This window comes from Xiphias gladius, chromosome 14, assembly GCF_016859285.1.
Source record: "Xiphias gladius isolate SHS-SW01 ecotype Sanya breed wild chromosome 14, ASM1685928v1, whole genome shotgun sequence".
Classification (NCBI taxonomy): domain Eukaryota; kingdom Metazoa; phylum Chordata; class Actinopteri; order Istiophoriformes; family Xiphiidae; genus Xiphias; species Xiphias gladius.
This window is the reverse complement of record NC_053413.1, coordinates 6,146,255-6,167,153: the sequence shown is the minus strand read 5'-3', so window position 1 is coordinate 6,167,153 and position 20,899 is coordinate 6,146,255. Positions and strand designations below refer to the sequence as shown.

The window sequence follows — 20,899 nt, the reverse complement described above, 5'->3', positions numbered from 1 at the left end:
TACTTAACTTTTACTCAAGAACACCAAGAGTCATCCGGTGTAAAACCAAGTGCAACTTACTCTAACCAGATGACTCTTTTGATTATAAAAGACCCAATTTGAAATAATAAAGAAAACAGATTCCACATTTAACCCTTGAAACAGACAAAACAAGCTACAGCACTTCAATATGAAGTGGGCTTACAGATGATCAACCCTTCAGTGGTTAATGAAACAGCAAGAAACAGAAATACCACAGCACAGTGGATGAATGTCCCACTGTTAGAGATAATAAGCCGTGAAATTTAAAATGGCTAGTCATAACCTTGTAGAGCATGATTTGGTACAATACCTTTTTAAATTGTTAATCCAAATGGAAATGTTATTATGGAGCATCAAAACATATAATGCTGCTTTTCCATACAAATTTTGAGGTTTCTGCTTGAAAAGGGCTACCAGTAATTACAAATAGTAAGAAGTTTTGCATTTAAATCATTTTGAAGTCGAATATATCATAACAAAATCTTGGATCAGCAGGAAAGGTGAACAGAAGTGCATTAAGTCTGCAGAATCACGTATTATTTAAGGTTTATAGTTTATTTATAGCTTCACTTGTAAGTCCTGTTAATAGCCGTTCCTGTACACAGCAGGTCGCTTTTTCCAGTGCCACATTATTTACACAGGCCCATTCTCTATGAGGCAGCTGTCTGTGCAGGAATCAATCAAGAAACTAACCCTCCAATATTCTGCCCCACCTTTGCAGACGTCTTTTTTATGATGACTGCTGTTTGTTCAGTTTCTCTGTACACAAACATATGTTGAAATTGAGATTGAATTTGAGACTTTATTGTAAAAAATAACTAACACAACTAACCCTCTTTCTTTCGGCTGCATATAATGCTCACCTGTTTTTATCAACTTTGTGCAAAATTCATCTCCTATGTACCTCAAATGATGCTTCCCAGTAATATTAAACTACATTCTAAATATAGTATTTGCACACATACAGGCACTTTGAATGGCTACAATTCAGTTTATACGGGAACCTGCATACTGTATGTTCTCAGCAGCAAACATTAAAAAGATTACAGCATATACATTTATATAGAATGTGTCATATTTATATACACATATATATATATATATATATATACAAAAAAAAAAAAAAAAAAAAAATTTTTATATATATATATATATATAGTAGCTCCAAACATAACCCAGAGTTATCTGTCAAAGTCTTCCTGGGGGTGTGTCTCTGGCTCTTTCTGTCTCTATGGCTGTTGCTGGTACTGTCCCTCTGTGGCGGTGTAGAAGTCATCCAGGACGCTCTGTACGTAATCAAAGGTGGGCCTGTCTTCAGGTTTATTTTTCCAGCAGCACATCATGATGTTGTAGAGCTCGCCAGGACAGTTGTCAGGCTGGGACATCCTGTAGCCACGCTGCACCGAGGACATCACCTCTCCTTTAGTCATACCTGAGTTCAAGCCAAACATGGAGGGAGGTGTCAGTAGGAATGCACAATACAGAGAAATGTGTGTAGCTGGAGGAATAGAAGGGTCAATCTACTCCATGGCCGTACTGCACACAAAGAGGCGGAGGATTCTCTAAAACTAAAAAACGTTTGTCAATGCATAATAGACAATAATATTCACCAGTAGAGGGCAGTAAACGTCAAAGTAAAGTTAGTAGTACAACATTTCCTTCATTTCATATTTGGAAAAAAAAATACATTATTCCAGATGTATTTATAACAATTATTCTTTTAAAAAAACTATCATCTATTAATATATATCCTTCTTCAAAATACATTTACAAAGTCCTTTACAAAAAATGATGCATAATAATGACACACTGTCCAGCTAGTGTTTACCTGGGTAAGGAATTTTCCCGAAGGTGATAATCTCGTAGAGCAGAACCCCGAAGGACCACATGTCTGACTTGATGGTGAAGGAGCCGTAGTTAATGGCCTCTGGAGCAGTCCACTTTATGGGGAATTTAGCTCCTGCGGACAACACACATAGTTACACACACATCCACAGACTTCGTGTCACCATTAACACAGGGTTAATATGTCGCCTCAGTGACCGGGAAATGTGACTTTTTTTTTGTGAAGACAGGATATATATATAAACGGTGAAGAAGACGCTACATTCAATTCACGGTGTGTGACCAAATGTTTTCATAAGAACGACACGGGCAGGTTTCAGGACGTCACCCTGACTTGAAATGTGACTGGGAAATGTGCCTTATACTTCATTTATACAAGGATATCAAAGATTCCACTCATAAAATCTGTAAATGACGATTAGAATTAATCTGTGTAAATTACCCATACTCCTACACATTCCCACACATCTCACCCCATGTCTCTATCTAACGTGTAATGGAAGGTTCATGTCATTTATTTAAATTTTCCTGCTGCAGTTTGACTGTCTCCTGGTTCCAGATCAGTGATCACCCAGGTTTCATCTTATGACACAGAGAAACATGCAATTTGGCCGACCTATCTCTCCCTGTACAGCCTTTAATACAAGACTGTGTCAGTGTCCTAGCCTGTGTGGCAATGGAACAAAAATAGAGGGTGTGTATGGTTTGTTGCAATCAAAAGTGGTCACTGTGGTATTGAAGCACGTGATGATGAACCAGTAAATGAAACCAAAAGTGTCTGGCTCGTCATATAGTCCAACGTTCCTGTCAGATAAGTAGTATATTCTGCTTCTAGCCGCCTGAAGGGGATTTTTATTTTAATGTGTCGCAAGCAGCCAGTGACAGAGTCAGGTCGTTTGTGATGGGAAAAAAACCTCCTACACATGACAAAAATGGAGACAGACACATATTCCTGAATGCAAAAATACATGCAGGCACAAACACAAAGTTTACCCTCTCTGGCTGTGTACTCGTCATCCTCTATGACTCTTGCCAGTCCAAAATCAGCTATTTTACAGAGCAGGCTCTCTGACACCAGGACATTAGCTGCTCTCAGGTCTCTGTGGATGTAATTCTTCTTCTCTATGTATGCCATGCCCTCTGCTATCTGCAACAGCAAAAGCAAAAAATATGATGTGCAAGAATGCCTCTGCATGGCCAGTATCCCAAGTCTCACTCAAACAGATGAGCAGGAGTCGAAAAACCAATAACGAAAAACCAGTAGAGAAAAATGAATATGCAGGACATAATACCTCAGTTATTACAGAAATCAGGATAAAGCGCTGACTAAATGATATCATATGCAAAATCGTTAAGTGGAGTAACAGATGCTATAGACTGATCAGACATGTCTATGGGTGACACAAACAAGCTAAAAATCCAAAGCTAACATGAAGTTAGCCGTTTGCTGGTTACTGCATCTCACATGCTGATATGTGAACTGAACAGTTTGGGTTTTGACAGTTGATCAGAAGAAAAAAGTCATCACATTTGGATTCTGCTCTTTTGAGCATTTTTAATTATTTTAACATCCTACTGACCAAATGATTAGTCATTAAATAAAACAAATAATCAACAGGCAATGAAAATAATGGCTAATTCCAGCTCTAGCACAGACCCAACAATTCCAATCATTTATTTTCCCTTACTAACTCTACTTTGACTAAAAATACTGCAAAAAAAAGGTTTTTCTTTTATATTTTTATTCCAAATGTGTTCTCTTCATTGTGCTTCGCAGGGTAAACTTATTCATTTGTCATTTAACCTGTAGTTATACTGAGAAAAACTCATTAAGAATCAACAGTCCATAATTTCCTTATAAATTCCTAATGATTTTCTAGGAAGTACTAATGTAGCTTGGTAGTATTTATAGAAAGAATTGTGATAAAATCGTTATTTTCTCTGGGGAACTGATCCATTTATATCTGTTGATAAATATTGCTTGACTGTTGACAAATTTCACATCTTTTCATACTCAGCTGACCAGCGGACTAGAGACTCTCGAGGATACACTAGCAGTTAACGGAAATGAATGAATCGACATCGTACCAATTGAAGACGTTCTCCATTTTCCTTACAATTAGTACCAAATTGCATTGTTCTTTCCAGGAAACGTCATTGGAAGTCATTAGGAAATTAGTGACTGATTAAAACAAGGCATCAGATAAGACAAAAATATGCATTAAAAAATATCCAACAAGGGTAGCAATATAAGCAGAGGGAAGCTGTAGTCTGAGAGCTGAGTCAAATGGATCAACATTCAAAACAGCTTGATCAAGGCCTTAATTAGATTTCTCATTAATTGAGAAGTTGATGTGTCTTTGCTATGTATGCTATATAATATTATTATATGCTATGTATAGTATATAAACACTCTCTACTAATTAGCCCTAACAGTGATTTATGTTCATCATTATTCTAATCTTTTCAAATGGCTTTCTACCCTATATTGGGGTAGGTCTACCTGCCGACCCATGAAATGCACATATATATAAAATAATAAATAATGACTTTTGGCTCTGCATACACGGTTTTACAAACAGTTGAAGAGACATTTATCAACATCAGTCTTCCTTGGCTTTGATAGACCCACTGACCCAATGTGGTCTTGCTCCTGAGCAACACAGCCGCTTGCCTGCGGACTTTAATATTGAAGAGTCAGATTTGTACTTTTAGCTGTTGTTCCTCCTTTCAGTTCAGCAATGGAAACAGTGGCATGATATCTGTTTCACAACCACGAGGGGACTAGGCTGTGAGGTAAAAGCAGCATATGCCGGTCAGTGTGAAAATCACCTGCGCTGAGAAATCGATGAGCTTGGGTAGCTGCAGTTTGCACCCATCGTCGCTCTTTAAGAAGTCTAGTAGGCTGCCTGGAGACGAGACAGAATAAGAAACAGTGTCAGTGTCTTGTGCTTCTGTGTCCATGAGTGCACTGTATGTCCACTTGTGGATCCATGTTAGCTGTGAGTTTAATCTCTTAAAATGTTTTTAAATGTTCGGTTCAACTTTTTTAGAAGACATCTTAAAGCGCCTTTCACAGTTGTCTATCTAATCTACTAATCTTCCTTTTTGAAATGTGTCATCTGACCACGTCACATGAATACTGCATTTCGCAACACTGAGCTGCTGAAATTTGCACTTGTTATCTAATAACATAAGCTCATCGTACTGCTGCATTCGTTGGAAGTCACTCCAGATAAGAATATCAGCCACACGCGCTAAACAGAAAGCCCATTTACCATTTGCCATAAATTCAGTGATGATATAGATGGGTTCCGTCCTGGTGACGACGGCGTAGAGCCGCACCAGCCTGTCGTGCTGCAGGGTCTTCATGACATTGGCCTCCTCCATGAAGGCTTGAGCGGTCATGGTGCCTTGCTTCAGAGTCTTCACCGCTACTTTGGTTGTGTTGTTGTAGTAGGCTGATCGTGCAGAAAGAGAAGGGGACATGTGGGGAATGGAGAGTATTAGTGAATCGCCATGGAAGTATGAAATCCTCTGCTTGACATGCGGCATTGCTTCTGCCATAACTTGTTGGACAATCTTTATTGTAACTTCAACCATTATTAAATACCAGTCCATGTTTAAGGTTCAGTGACAGCAGGGAAAAATGTCACACAGTTGTTTGTGTCGTACATTTGGATGAGCTGAGGTTTAGCAGTAAGAAAGTTGGAGCTGAGATATTGCAAGACGTTCTGGACAAATATGTTTTTTAAGCCAAAAATTGAAGTCTCCAAGCCCAAGCTGAGATAACTGCGAAGACATGATCATTTTAGTGTTTGAATTTTTTATTTTATTTATTTATTTATTTTTTTGATGCTATTGGTACACAATACAATGCCCAAAAGACACAGAGCAGCACCTTGATGATGTGATGGCTCTGGCAGCAGCTCAGGTAAATAGAGTAAACAGAGTCATAGATTCCTGGACGTACACATCTACTAGCTTTTTCACTCTTCATTCTTTTGAATCTGAAATCAAAGGTCGCTGTATGAAATGCTCTGGTGGCATGGTGCATTTTCGATACAATGGCTTGAAACAATGAGAGGAAGGAGGAGCATACTAGGGAAAAGAGGGTAGAGTGAGTTTGGGCTGGCAGTGGCACTAGCGGGGTATTCATGAAACTGAAACAGTTTCCTGATGTGAATGTGGACTCTTATTGTGGCCAACAACTTCCCCTTCCTCCATATACTGAAAGGTCATAGGTGTTGTATATTATTTTATGTGTTTCAGGGTTTGAGCCAGCTGGTATACGTTCAGTGAAATGAACAGCACCTGGTTTGGCATCATCCGTTTTTTATCCCGGCCATGAATGCAAATCATCCAAACATACTGCTACACAATAAAGAAGTCACATCTGCATGTATAATATTCTCACATATATTTTAGGTTTGACCAGATACTTTTAACATTTATAATCATGCATCTTTGTATTTATTCAGTAATTTTTCGGTGTTTGTCATGTCATACAGTATCATTATCAAGAATAAAACAGTAATCCACAGTTCTTGCCCATTTCCAAATTAACCTCATTCCTGGAACAATGGTACCCCAAGTTCCCTATCATTACACAAAACACAAACCCCTACACAAAACCTCAAAACACTGTGTTGTCTTATACTTCCCTTCTGTTTGAAAGAATTGTAACAGGTATTGTTTAAGTACTTTGTTGGAAGTAATAAGAGTATTTTAAACATGACCTGCAAAAAAGAGACTTGACAAAGCTTTTAGTCACTTCAAAATTTCTGGTAGTTCCCTTTACACAGCCCTTTCCTGGAATATGTGTGTGTGTGTGTGTGTGTGTGTGTGTGTGTGTGTGTGTGTGTGTGTGTGTGTGTGTGTGTGTGTGTGTGTGTGTGTGTGTGTGTGTGTGTGTGTGTGTGTGATCACCATTCCCAAACTTCCAATGCAAATCTCCCCTTCAGACCCAAGCATTTCCTCCATAGATGATAACACTGACAAGACTCAACTGTGATCTCCCTGAGCCAGTTTTTACTACAGAGACACGTGGACACATTTGAGCATATTTCCACTGAAATGTGTAACAGGCCGAGAGTAGACCATGAGAGAGAAGTTGTTTTTGTTTTAATTAGGGGGAAACGGAACTTCCCACTGCTCTGAAATTACAGTAAATGAGAGAAAGGAATTAGAAATCCTTGGACCTGTGTTTCTCAAAATTAAGACCACATGTCAAATAAAGCCCACAGTGCCCCAAATAAGATCTTAATGTTTTCAGTGAAAAGTTTAAATATTTGCATTACTAGAGTGGATAAATATGCAATGGTAGTTATCTATCAGCCTTTCATTTATTGAGCCATCGGCATTGCGAGAACTTTAATAAGCTTCAAGAAAAACAAAAGGCTTGTGTCCTCTTCCTCTTTCTTGTTGTCAGAAATTACAGTGAAATCTTATTCAGACACCTATGAACAATGCAACTCACAGGCATGCCTGACCCCCTATTCTCATGAGGCCTGTTTTCTGTCTTTTCTGAGGTTCATGAACCGAGACTAGTCCAGCTTTGTTGGACCTGCTGGAATCTAAAACTCCCACCAGCATAGCTCTCAGGGTCTGACAGACAAGCCCCTCAGCCGCTGCGAGGTGATGTATGTTCCTCAGGGAACAAAGGGGATTATGTAAGTATGTGAGCCCTCCCTTCCCAGCTTCACCCTCTGGCTACTCTCGGGCATAAGAAGCGATTCCTAGACAACATTATTAAATGAAATGAAGGTAAAGATTTTGTCTTAACTCACCCATCCAGACTTCTCCAAACTGCCCTGCTCCTAGTTTCTTCACCATCTTAATAGACTCTTTGGAAATCTCCCAGGCATCTTTATCCCATGGTTTCTCAGCTTTGGGTTTTACACATGCGCTGTCCAGTTTACGACACAGGCCATCCGCTTTGTCTGGAAGGTACACGCACACACGCACGCACACACACACACACACACACACACACACACAGTTATAAATCATACTTAATAATATCTTATTTAGATAAGGGGTATTTTATCTGTTTTCTCTCTGTTTTTAGAATCATGTTTTTGCTGACCTCCAGAGGCGTAACTTCTCTATCTGAACAGGTGCACTCTTTCACACCTTAAGTGACTCTTGAAGTTCCTCTATCCGAGAGTCGTACTCACTGTGGTAGTGTTTGATCATGCTGCCAATGTCAGGGAATGAGATTTTAGGAGAGATGTAGTAGCCGCCATTATCCAGAATCCTTATCTTATAGTGTTTGACTGAATCTGTCCCGTAGGCATCCATGTCTCTGATTGACAGTGACAAACTTCCTGTGGAAAGTCATAAAGTGAAAGAGACTCATTAGTGGTCAGTTTAAAGGGCTTAAAGGAAGAACAGTCTGCAATCCATAGGTTGAAAGCGGAGATTGTTTGGGAATGTATCCCTGTCTCTCAGTGCTGTTGTGATTTCCATACCTTTTGATGTTTCACTTTCCCTGATAAGATAAGAGCCTGGTTTGTTTGCTGGAGCCAATAGCTGTCTCTCTGCATCCTTTCTTGTGATGTCCTTGAAAAACCACCTGCGATGAACAGGAAACACACTGAATACGCAACATGTAAATACTGCTCATATTCATATTGAGTTTCTACCTATTTTTACAAATTGCGTCTCAGTTGTGTCAAATCTTGAGTCAAGTTAATAAACAATTACAGTTTTCAATAAGATTCTGTAATTCACATAGATTAAGTTTTTTTTATACAACTGTGAGCATGAAACATGTTTCTAAAAGTTTTTTTTTTTTCAGAAAACATACCAAAAGCCACTTGAGAATCTAAAGTAATTTATTTAGATGCAGCTACTCACTCTTCTGTTTCCATGGTGTCAGCTTGGGCGACGTAATTAGACGGGATGAATCCTTCTTTGTTGGTTGTCAGTGACTTTGCTTTCCACCACTCACCACGTCTGAAATAAATATCAATTCGTTTTAGCACAATTATCGTTTTTCTTTGATTGTCAGTGTTGACATGTAAATCCCAGGTCTCTTAAAATGCCTCTGAACCCTGACTTTTTTCCTATTTAATTCCATTTTAGGTGGCTTAAAAGTACAAAAATCATTTTCTACAGTCTAAAATCATATATCCACATATATTCAATTCTTAGCTTAAACACTTATATGATGCTTACAGTGAGTGGAATATTGTTTTTAACGGAAGCACCAAATTGAGATCTCATTTCTGCATGTCTTACGCATCTTTCATTGAATAGTTATTCAAATTGAGCCTGAAATATTTCGGTATCTTTTGACACTTGTGGATCTGGCTTAGAATTTAAAATATGTTCTATGAGTTTGAACACTTTCTGGTGACGCAAGAGTCTGTAATGATGGCCCAGCTATTGAGTCTGCCAGGGCTGAAAGGCTAGGGCAAACTGCACCTGACTCTGACAGTCTCCTAATGGTATGCACTTTAAACAGTGCTCCATGTCGTAGCTTGTGTAAGCTTTCACCTTTGCTTCTTGCCTTACATTATGCAGTAAAATAAATGCACAAATAACATTTCCTGGAGTTGATCACTCTAAGACACTCACTCCTCTAAGACTTTCATCTTTTCTCCTTTCTTGAACCCTAAGTCATCCGGGTGCCCGGCCTCGTACGGGTAAAGGCCGACCACTATTTTGCCATCCCCCCTTTGCTCTAACAGATGAGAAAACAGAAGAAGATATTGACAGGTTAAATGCTGCAAAGCAAAAACAAACAGGGCCACATCTCAATTATCAACAGCAAGGGTACATTACTTGATCACTGCAATATGAATAATAATGTAGGGCAAACTTTCATACGGTACAGTAATGTCAGACAAAGGCTAAAAAGGTGACTACAGAGGGTACCGCTGGCATATCTATTCACCAGCAACTTCAGCTAGATATTTTGTGAGCCTGCGACTGATGTGTCACTGTGTTTCTCAAGGAGTCACCTTGTTCTACTAATGTTTGAGTTCATAAAATTTTAAGTAAGTAAGCACCAGTCTCACTCAGTATGTACCCATGGTACCTTTGTAGCACTCAATACCAATTGTGTTGGTAATAAATACCCTTGCACAAAGTGCAACTAACTTTTTGAAGTTATTTATTTAATTTTACAATGTTTTCATTTTAGGTTTCAAATAATGTGGCTATACATAATTTCACTCAGAAAGCTCAGCATTGGCCAACATATGCTAGTACCAGCTTGTGTTAAGCTAGCCTGGAAGATGTAGCTTAGCTAAGTAACTAGCCCTGCTAGCTAGATATTTAGCAGCAAATGATAAATGATAATATTCTCGTGACCATATTGGAATGTGCATTCTAAAATTAAACCCAAAGCTAATATGAGGTTTGAGGAGTTTGTGCTGTAACAAAGTTACAATCTTTTAAGTGTTTTACTGAGCTGTCACGGTAGAAATACGACACCACAAAAGACTTTGGGACTAAAATGACTAACTTTGGAATATAACCACTTAATTTGGGTAACTGACCAATAGGACACCGGGCTTCTGCTCCTGCAGAGGGACCGGCTTCTGCTTCGACTCTGGAACTGGCTGCCTGAACATCTCAGACTTGCAAATTCATTGATATCTTTTAAATCTCTTGTCATCTTTCCCAAAAGGGCCTTTTTTGGTAGCAGACTGTTTGCTCTCATTCTGTTATTTCATTTCGTTTTGTTTTTTATTTTAAAAGTCTAATTCTGCTGCCTAAATTCTAGTTCTTAAATGTTGTAATCCTGTTTCAACCATGTAAAGCACTCTGTAACTTGGTTGCAAAAGTGCTGCATAAATAAAGATATTATTATAATTGTTATTATTTTTATAACTCTTTCACTGTTATGGGCATGTATAATATTAAGGTAGACTTGAAAACTCTGAACCCTTTAATGGTACTACATTGACTTTTTCCCCTTGCGGGAAACATTAGCTATGTGACGTAGCTAGCCTCATCAAGCAGGCTAAAGTTCAGGCTTGAGTGTGCTGTTGAGTATGTAATGTGTTTTTAGTAATGTTCAACATATAGCCTGTCATTACAAGGTACACTACTTCTGGAACAGTGCCTCTCTTAGCTTAGCAATGTGTTCCTACATCAATACTTTTGCAAAAGTAAATCGGTAAGTAAGAAAGACTGAATAAACAAAGAGAAAGAAAGAATGTGGCAAACCTTCCATCTTTTGGAACAACTGACCAGGTAGCAGGGAATTACTCTGCAAAGGCAAACCAGGAATTTTTAGAATCAGAAACAATGTAAATGTTGGTTGTGACACAATAGTTATAATATTAGTAGGTGCAATAGTATAATATTCTATCTTTCTCTCTATCTATCTATCTATCTATCTATCTATGTATATATATTCATATATATGTCTATCTATTTTTCTTGTTTTAGCACATGCAGGTATCATTTCTTGATAACAGACTTTCTCAATCTGTTCATTTCCTTCTGATAGACATTATCTCGTAAGACAGGGAAGTTCTGTTGCTTAGGAAATATCTGAGTCACTATTTTTCTGAATCAGGAGGAAAGGGTGTATCTGAATTTTAAAACATTCTCTTGAGAGCTGAACAACTTCACTTTTATAACATTCTCCATTTAATAAGGCTTTGACATCACGTATGAACAGTAAAACGCATGACTTTAATGCTTTTATGATTTCCCTTTAGATTTTCACCTTGTGTTAAGATCACTACCACACCACTTTGTTGTTCAGACAGCAGATGTCAGTGTCCTGTCATCTTTTACTGAAATTCTGCTCAGCCCAGCTATCTTGACTACTTACTATGTTGTTTTTTGTATTGGAGGTGGGGTCTCTGACATAGTGCGTTTGCTCGGTACGTACAGTCTGCCGTCTGATCTTCCCCTCCATAACTCCACTCAGACCTTCGCTCAGCGTGGACTTCATACAGCCCATCCTGCCTGCAGGAGGAAGTGAGAAAAACAAAGAGTGAACTGGACTGTTACACATTTTCCATTTACAGCTGCTGAAACAGACAAAATATTTGGTATCAAACACCTGTGACTTTTCAGTTTTGGCATGTAAAAATAACTAAGAACCAGACCAGTGACATGTTCATTTTTTCTTGATGTTGACTTGATGTTAAAAAAAAAAGTCAGAGGAAATACACACATACACCTGTTGTAGCATACCAATTTATTGACAAGCCGCACTCAAAAAATGAAGGAATCCTTCTGTAAAAAACCATTACATAGATTTTTAACACTATCTTTCTGTAACAGATTTCCTTGCTTTATTAATCACAGTCTACTCTGTATCTCATAGAAAAAGCCATAACACGACCTGATCCGAATCCCACAGCTGATCACGAAGTTATAGCATGAGCAGCAGTAAAAATAGTGCACAGCTATCTCTGTAGCTCTTGAGGTCCAAATGACTCTTTTTTTTTAACTACTAGTTGATCAGTGCTTTCATCATCAGGTGCATCATATGATGATATGATGAATAGAGCCTGTAACATAGAGAAGATACTGAGGGTTGTAATGGTTTTATACGGTATATTGTACTTAGCATGGCACCTTATGCAAAATATGCAGATACAACTGAAAATCAGAATTTAGATTCTTTTCTAAAGTACAAGGAGCAATACCCCAATTTAAAAATACTTCCTCACAAGTAAAGGTCCTGCATTTATGACTCTACTCAAGTCAAAGTACAGAAGTATTAGCAGCCAAACACATTTAAGGTGTCAAAAGTACGCCATAACTTTAGATTCTCATGGGTTGTTGGGTCATTTAATCCAGAGGGATTTATGTTTTTGGTTTGTGTAAAAAGTATAATGTATCTGGGATGATTCAGCTTTTATGAGTCTTTTATACTCTTTTGGGTGCTTTTCCTTGGATCACTTTCACATTCACATAATTGTAAACGCATAAAGATACCATCTAGTTTGTAGCACAATGGTCGGCTGTGCAGAAACAGTACACATGCTGTGTCGCAGCTCTTGCTGTTTGCCACACAGTGGCACAGCGTGTGATTTTTTCATTTTTCTTTTACACACTTTGGACATGAAAGTGTGGGAAAGGAAGCAGAGGAGGCAAAACCAGGCCCCTGGACTTTCCATGTAAATGCACTGTCACTGTTGTTCAGACACTCAGTTAAGTCAGTAACACTTTAAGCTATTTTTTTTTACCAATCTTTGATGTGGTTTTTGTGTTCACAAATGTGTATATTCACAGCATTGTGTGTATGTGGATACCTAAGACATAAGATGCTGACCAAATAATGATGTGATTCTTTTGTGTATTTGTTTATTTTCTCCTCCTTTAGACCCAGATGAATCTCCTGAGAGTCCATTTTTAAAATCACTGTCCGAACATTTCAAAAACACTATAGGCCTACTTACAGTCACACATGTACATCATTACACGATCATCACACCTAAAAAAACGCTCACGCTCACATGCACATAAACACACATCATCTGTATGTATCTAAACGGGAACAGATTCTGACAGTGTAATAATCCAAGTATGTTGATAGCTATAATAAGAATTTACAGTCCACAATACATCTGTTGTATTGGTCACTGAGTTCCATTGGTTGATTGTCCTGTCGACAAGGGTTCGCCTGCCCGTTTCTGTTTTTATCCATGATAAAAGGATGTTGATGATGTTGATAGTACATAATGAGTTTTATCTGTATTCCTTATATCGGCTTTGTGTTTATCTCACACCAATAATAGCTTGTCCTGAATACATATATGTCTTCTAAACTTGTAATTTCTCCAAATTGTGCAATGAATGTTGTCTCACATATTTTTTTCTATTGTGGGCCATCCCGTCATATAGTGCAATCATTCACTTCCTGCTTGAAACCCACATCTTTAGATCATTCTTGCTGCCTTGTTTAAGGCAATCTGCAAACTGTTCATATCGCTGAGTGCCATTGCCCCACACTACGCCACAGTAATAATACTGCTATTTATTAGACTATAAAACATAACTTTAAGATTATCCTTAGGTAAAAAACTTGCAATTCGTCCAACCCTCCCTGCTGTTTTCATCACATTTGGAAAGATCAGATTATCTTTCTTTGTCATCTCACCTTCCCATAGAGAGTGGCAAAGCAAAGGTCCTGTTTTAAATAGTAAAGAATCTGTAGCCTTTGATTGGATGTACGGTTTAATGTTGTTTCTGACACTGGAATTTTTTTTTTTGGACAATCCTGTATCTTGGTTGCACTATCGTGAATGCTGCGTGACTGAATGGGAGTACTTACTACATATGTACATGATTCCTCACTCCTTCAGCTGAAAGATGTTTTATGTATAATGTCAGACATTTTATGAAGTGACCAACAAATACAGGCTTCATCAAGAGAGGGCTAAGACTGGCAAGATTGAGTGGACTGTTAGGGAAACAAGACAAAACAGCCCTAATTTAGACCTCTTTATCCCTGTCTGGGTTTTACCAGACCCTTGCTTATTTTCCAGAGAATTATGGCGAGGTCAGTAGGTTCCAAATAGAGCTGGATTTTTAGAAAGCAGCTCTAACATGCAGATCTCAATTTATTAAATATATCATAAATCATACAGCAGGCTTTAACTGTTGCAAACATGCCTCATTTTTTTTTATCACATTTTCTCTACTTCTCATGGAGGATCCACAGGAAGGGGCTAAACACAAGGCTTTTTCCCTGTTGTTTCCCATGGTTACACATACATTGACTACAAACGTAGTCACAATAGAGATTTAGGAATCGAAATGAAAACTTTAACTTTACATATGGTTGTGAACCATGATGTTAGTTAGTGAATGAAAGTTCTATAACCAACAGCTGGATGGTTTCTTCCTGGGTTGTTACGTATATCTTTGTTAGTTCAATGCCTCTCTTATATTTTTAGGTTGGCAGTCAGCAAACAGCCGGAACCAAGGGTCTGAACAGCTTAGAAGCCAACACCCGCGGGTGCACATGCACACACACACACACACACACGCACACACGAGTACAAAGTTACTCCTTCCTCCTGCCTGAGCCAAACACTCGGGAGGTGAAGAAATGAAAGGAAACAGAGGAGAGGAAATAACCCAGTGTGGAATTTGATGTGAGTAACTGATAAATCCGGTGATGCCACCTAACACCCCAATCAAATAATGTTAAACTGATTTATTAATTTTCTAAATATTCTTTTAATGAGAGATGTTGGTCAAAACCATAAGAAACTATACTTAAAGTTTAATAGAACAATCCATACTGTAATCTGAGGATAAAACTCTGAAATAGTATTTAAATAAACACTATTTAAAGAAATTTGAAATGCATTTATAGGTTAAAAATTACAGGTGATTTTATAATCTCCAGTCCAGACATTCAACACTGACCTTTCTTTTGACAAATTAACTCTTATACGCAAGCTTCTCAACTGTCCTAGTGTGTGTTTGTGTATGTGAGTGCGTATGAACAGACTCTGATAGCACACAATGAACTCATACGCACTTCTGAGTGGTCTATTTTCACACCTCACATACATCTGTGCTTACCTCTCTCACCGTGTGTCCCTCCCTGCTTAAGGAAACAGTTAATCCAGCGCTTAATAGTCCTTCGGTCCTCAGTTTTCTTCCGTGTTTTTCATCAGACTGACTTATGGACTGGCCGACTGTCAGACTGGTAGTGTTTGGCTCGACAAATGGGTCAGCCAGTCGATGCGGTCTGTTACACTCAGCCACCAGAATGAGGAACTTATGGGGGACTTTTCTCTCTTACTGAAACTTCCTGGTACAATTGTCTAATGATTATTTGCATAATCAGCAACACACGTAACATGGGCACAGCAGACAGATTGTCTTCCAGGCCTTTATATACAAAAGCAAACCCGTTAATTTTGAAGTACAGAAGAGTTTTATAATGTCATTAAAAGAAAAAAAAAGGTCCAACAGAATCTCTTCAATATCTGCAAACATTAAACATTATAGTGTCCTAACACAATCATAGATTTTCTTTCCCAAGTAATGAATCTCAAATAATTGTTGATAATGGTTACATGGGTGTTAAACAGAAGTTTTGCTTGACATGTTCTAGTGTCAAGCTTGAGAAATTCTCTCACAGTGCTACCTGTTGGCCAAACTGCGGAAGTACAACCACACAAGAAACTCGGCATCCCACTGTCATCCATTATTTATTTGACTTTGTTTGGCACAAGAAGTAGAAAATATGGTTATAGACAGTCAGACAAACACCTACACATTTAGCAGAATCATGCAACTGCCATATGTCTACATGCCAAATTATGAACAGCTGAGTTTACACTGTGTAGTCGAAGCGGGGGTGAGTCACTGTACAGTCGCGTGGCAGTTTACAACTTGAAAACCTGACTGGATGAGTATTGTAAAAAAGAGTTACGTTTACCCTATTATCCTCAGCATGAATAAGAACGAGACACAGTCAAGCTGCAGTCTTACAGTAAGATTATACTCCGTAAAAATGACAAGGAGAAAACTGACAAAAAATACACAGTTTCAAAAGGGCATGCACGATGGTCCTAATGAACGATGATTATGGGATGTTTCCATTATTACGCAAAGTAGCAGGAATGTAGTTCAGCCTCAGTGTCAAGAGGCAGAAACCTTCACACAGACATGTTACATTTGCTGGAAGCTCCGCTGAGTATTGCATATCTACATTTAAGGAATATTTTGACTGCAGAGATTCCGATGGGAAGATCGATGTCACTCTCACAGCTGCGTGCTAGATAGGTTGCTGGAGCAGGCAGCTGGCCAGCAGGGGTCCAGCTAACTAGCTTAGCCAGCTTATCTATGGATGGTCATAAATCAAGAGCTGTTGATTTACAGCGGTGCTCCTTTGTCAGGGGACTAAAGTACATTCATGTACAACACAAACAGAGACCACGCTTAGCTAATCTGTGGGCCAATTCATGCTTCCGTACCAGCACCTCTAAAGCTCGTCAATCAGCTTGTTACATCGCACTTGTTTCATTAATTCAAAAAGTGAAGTCCAAGAGCGGCCGGTAACTTCCTTGTTTCTCTGCCGGTTGCCTGGCAACCAAGAAACTGTTTAGTTGGCTAACGGCCAGCTTCAGTTTTTGTATGAATTAAGCAAACAGGTTCAATCTCACAAAATGATATAACTTCCTCATTAGTGAACTTTAGAGGTGCTGGTGGATTTCGTCACGTTCGGGGTGCAGCCAGGCTGGCTTTGTCCCCTTGTTCCCAGGCTTCATGCTAAGATAAACCTACCTTCAGCTGACTCCAGCTACGTATTTAGTGTACGGACATGAGAGTGGTATCAATCTTCTGATCTAAGTTTCATCATAATGGCATCATTAGAAAAGTTAAAAAAACAAAAAAAGATTTTAAAAGAGACAGTCAAAGATACAGTAGTACACCATCAGCATTTCGTTTTGTTAACCACTGAGCCACGGAAATATGTCATCCTTACTAACTGTAAATGAATGGTGTCGGTGCCTGCAGAACGCTGTCACACCACCTCCCCAGTGCCACAGTCCTCTGCTTTCTACAGTACAGGCCAGTTTCACACACACAGTACACATCTGGATTTGGTTGGTCAAACACGGCACGACAAAATCAGCAAACACAGTGCACCTTTGAGTAACCAGACCCCAGTGTTTTTGTTCACGGTGTTTTCCAGCTCTACTACAGCTGAGTGGTCCAATTCCCTCCACAGTATTGTCAATTTAAAAGAAGCACAAGCCATTAACTGCCAATATAATCTCTATCAGCATCACTACCTCTACAAACATGCTACTCCCACTGTGACCCATTACATCAGCACGTCTCAGTGGTCTTACAAATTGCTTACACTACTACAAAACTCACAGAGGGTCTCTGCCTACTTTCTCGTTTCATTCCAGTCATCCAACTTGTGTGTTTAGTAACTAGGACTGAAAGTAAAAATCAACTTTACAAGAGCTACAAATGTGTCTTTCTGCTTCCACCGGCTCTGAAAAAAAACACCCGGGAATCAGTCTGTTATTCTATTGCACAGCAGAGCCACAGGGACATGAGAGCACTGGATGATCACATCACAGCACAGCGCCTCTACAGTGGATTTTGGGTGTCAATGCCCTGCTTATAGGCACCTCAGCAGTGGTGGTGCTACCCCGCGGCTGCCAGCCCACTTTAGACAAGCAGATTCTTCACACATAACACACACACACACACACACAGGTCACACATATAGGTTAGCTGTTCCTCTGCTCAGCCTCCCTCTGTGCTGAGGAGGAGGAGCTCTGGCTGTCCTCTGTGTCGTCTCCCTCTGCAGAAAAATGAGGAAAAGGAGAAGATTTTAACCTGTGGGCCATCAACATTAACAAGGACCTTACCAGTCTTTACATGCATACATTGCTCCATTTGCAAAGCTATTCGCTGGCTGCTTAAACTGGTGAACGGATTCTTCCTATACCCAAGAAAGCCTTTCTGAGTCACACATGCATTATCTCAACCGGATTTTTAATTCTTTTCTAAAAAAGAAGAAAACTCACTGTAGTCAACTGAAGTTACAGATCGCCAGTTAGCAGTGACTTTACAGCTAAAAAAAGGCTGAAAGACTGTTAGTGTAGGCTGATTCTGTAGCTCTACGCCCTAAAACTATGCATCTATGCGGCTTACGTTCTGTACAGTAGGTAAGGAAAAGCAAACACAAAAATCGAACTTTTGAATTACGCATAACTCCTTACACATTTTATTATCCCCTCAGGGGCACATCCATTTTAACTCGGAAATGACGATAATCTAATTTCGAAAGGTTATGTTGTCCAGCTTCTGCGTACTTAAATCAAAAATAAAACTAAAAAGCTTTTTTTTTTTTTTTTTTTTGCATTGCTAGTTCCAAAGAACGGCGTCTGTTATTCCCATACAGCGGCAGAAGGGCTGATAAAAGTCGAGCCAGTCTTTATTCTTCGAAGATTGTCTCTCTTTATTTAGAATACAACAGGCACGCCCTCAACCTCTGCCCTCACACCATGCAAAATAAAAACCCAGAGAAATGGCGTCTGAATTTGTCGATGTGGAAAATCCTTCTATCCCGATAATGAAGAAAATGTGAGTGAACCAACGGTAGGTTAATATACAACCTTGAATCATATATCTGAAGCATTTTAACTGCACCTGTAGTTGACAGCGTAAACCCCCTTTTATACGTAGATATTGAACTTTCTGAGAGGAAACTTTTAATGTCACATAATGCAGCAGGGCAACTCTTGGAGCACCATCTGGCTTACTTTGTTGGAGAATAAAAGAACCTCACTGAGTGAACACTTTCAGACTCATGATGAGAGCCCACTAGATGACCTTTATCTTGACTGGACACAAAGACAAGCTCAAATTTGTCCATCGCAACAAATGTTCATGATCAGCCGAAATATGTCGGAATGCTCGTTAAGGACAGTCAGCGTATTTGTATAATTCTTGGGAAACTCGCTCGTATTTAGCCCACGAATGACTTACATGAAATCAAACGTGGGCCAGACTTCTACTAAACGTATGGTGATGACACGGTTAGGTAATAAACCGCACGTTTCCGCTCCGCTTTGTTTGAAAGACCACTTACAGAATCAAACAGTTCGCTTACCTCCCCCTCCTGCGTTGATGTGCAGCTGGGACAGAGACAGGGTGAGGGGCAGCTCTCGTCCCTCGGGGTCGGTGGGACTCTGCAGGATGTCGTGCAGGGCGTTCCTCCGTCCCGTCCTGCCCGAGGCAATGAAGTCTGCATACGTGGCCTCAACATCAGACATCGCTCGTGCATCGTTCACGCAGCAACACCTGGAAGGAGAAGAGAGCGGTTTCACCAAAAACACATCTCCAGGGGTTCACCTCCACATATCCTAATATATAAACGTATTTCCTATAAATCACTCTCAAAACAGTGTGTGCTACTGAAGCCACTGATATAACGTTAAAATTGGGTAAAGCTGCTTCAAAGACTGTCCTCACATAACTTCCTATGACATTATACATACATATACACATTATTAGGCAGGTTACTCAAAAAGGCAGTAGTAGGACAATATTCTCCATTTTAACAGTTAATTTTAAGCCTGTGTTTAATGAAGGGTGTCGTTTTACAAGCAAGGAATTACTCTCATGTCTCAAGCCTTAACTGTTCTGCCCTTCATTCATTTTCACAGCTTTACAATGTGAAGTGTCTCATGCTAACCCAGGCAGCCCGTCCATAATTAGGCCCACAAGTCAGGAATCATGGAAATCCGGGCGCACAAGTCAAACCAGGTTCTCATAATCGCTCCTAGGGTGGTTTTATTCTGTCTGACTCCAGTTTCAGCATTCCCTTACCTCCGGTTATGGCTCTACCAGTGTTCTAACCCGAAGCTACATTACTAGGGAGTGACTTCACCTGCAACGCGGAGCGACGGGCCCGACATCACATCAACCGATCCAACAAAAACACACATCCGAGAAATCAAAAAAAAAAAAAAGAAAAGGAAAAAAAAAAAAAAACAACTCAGCAAAAGCGAGCAGGGGGCCAGTGGCTACGGATCCGAACGCCGCACACTACATACCGCAACGTGTCAGCGCATGGGGACGATTGAACAGCATCAATCACATCAGCAGGACGGCTCGAGGAGTCCCCGATCTGCTCTCCATGGCCGTCGCATCTTCCTCCTTCGCGGCCAATGAGCCGCCAGCGAACCGCGCCTGAGCGCTGATTGGACAGGAGACACAAAGGGATGAGAGGAGAGAGCGCCGAGCAGCAACAAGGCCGGTGATGCATTCAGGGTCACCTCGTAAAATATCTGCTTGTGGACCTGTCTTTGTTGTTGTCGTGTGTTGGCCTGTTGTTTTTCAGCGAAGTGTAACCTACCAGATACAACGGCAAATCTATGCTGTAGTTTAAAAGGAAGCCGTAGGCACTTTTGCTTGTAAACGCAGATTGCACTTTTGAATCCTGGTTAAAGATGCAAAGATTCGTTGATTAATTGATTAGTCAGTCAACAGATAATTAAGTGGGGAACTATTTTGACAATCAAATAATTGTTTAAGTAGAATTTAAAGCAAGAATGCC

General features: G+C 39.6%; 2 protein-coding genes across 5 annotated transcripts; both read right to left on the bottom strand.

The window, feature by feature from the left end:
- Positions 1 to 1,189: 1,189 nt before the first annotated feature.
- On the bottom strand, positions 1,190 to 15,554 carry lyn (LYN proto-oncogene, Src family tyrosine kinase). 3 transcript variants are annotated; one of them, XM_040143829.1, is made up of 13 exons: positions 15,385 to 15,554; positions 11,666 to 11,802; positions 11,050 to 11,092; positions 9,451 to 9,556; positions 8,728 to 8,826; positions 8,340 to 8,443; positions 8,046 to 8,195; positions 7,656 to 7,808; positions 5,145 to 5,327; positions 4,699 to 4,775; positions 2,860 to 3,013; positions 1,850 to 1,981; positions 1,190 to 1,453 (listed from the first exon to the last, which is right to left on the bottom strand). In XM_040143829.1, the coding sequence occupies exons 2-13, from the start codon at positions 11,795 to 11,797 to the stop codon at positions 1,251 to 1,253; spliced, it is 1,536 nt and encodes a 511-aa protein (XP_039999763.1). In that variant the 5' UTR covers positions 11,798 to 11,802; positions 15,385 to 15,554; the 3' UTR covers positions 1,190 to 1,250. The 3 variants fall into 3 exon arrangements, with proteins under 3 accessions (XP_039999763.1, XP_039999764.1, XP_039999765.1); XM_040143830.1 differs by having other exon boundaries at positions 11,726 to 11,802; XM_040143831.1 differs by lacking the exons at positions 11,050 to 11,092; positions 15,385 to 15,554 and having other exon boundaries at positions 11,726 to 11,790.
- A 281-nt stretch (positions 15,555 to 15,835) lies between these two features.
- Positions 15,836 to 20,501, bottom strand: LOC120798527 (cAMP-dependent protein kinase inhibitor alpha-like). Of its 2 annotated transcripts, none has more exons than XM_040142854.1 (3): positions 20,231 to 20,291; positions 19,451 to 19,641; positions 15,836 to 18,136 (listed from the first exon to the last, which is right to left on the bottom strand). In XM_040142854.1, the coding sequence occupies exons 2-3, from the start codon at positions 19,611 to 19,613 to the stop codon at positions 18,063 to 18,065; spliced, it is 237 nt and encodes a 78-aa protein (XP_039998788.1). In that variant the 5' UTR covers positions 19,614 to 19,641; positions 20,231 to 20,291; the 3' UTR covers positions 15,836 to 18,062. The 2 variants fall into 2 exon arrangements, with proteins under 2 accessions (XP_039998788.1, XP_039998787.1); XM_040142853.1 differs by lacking the exon at positions 20,231 to 20,291 and adding an exon at positions 20,397 to 20,501 and having other exon boundaries at positions 15,837 to 18,136.
- Between the last annotated feature and the right edge of the window lie 398 nt (positions 20,502 to 20,899).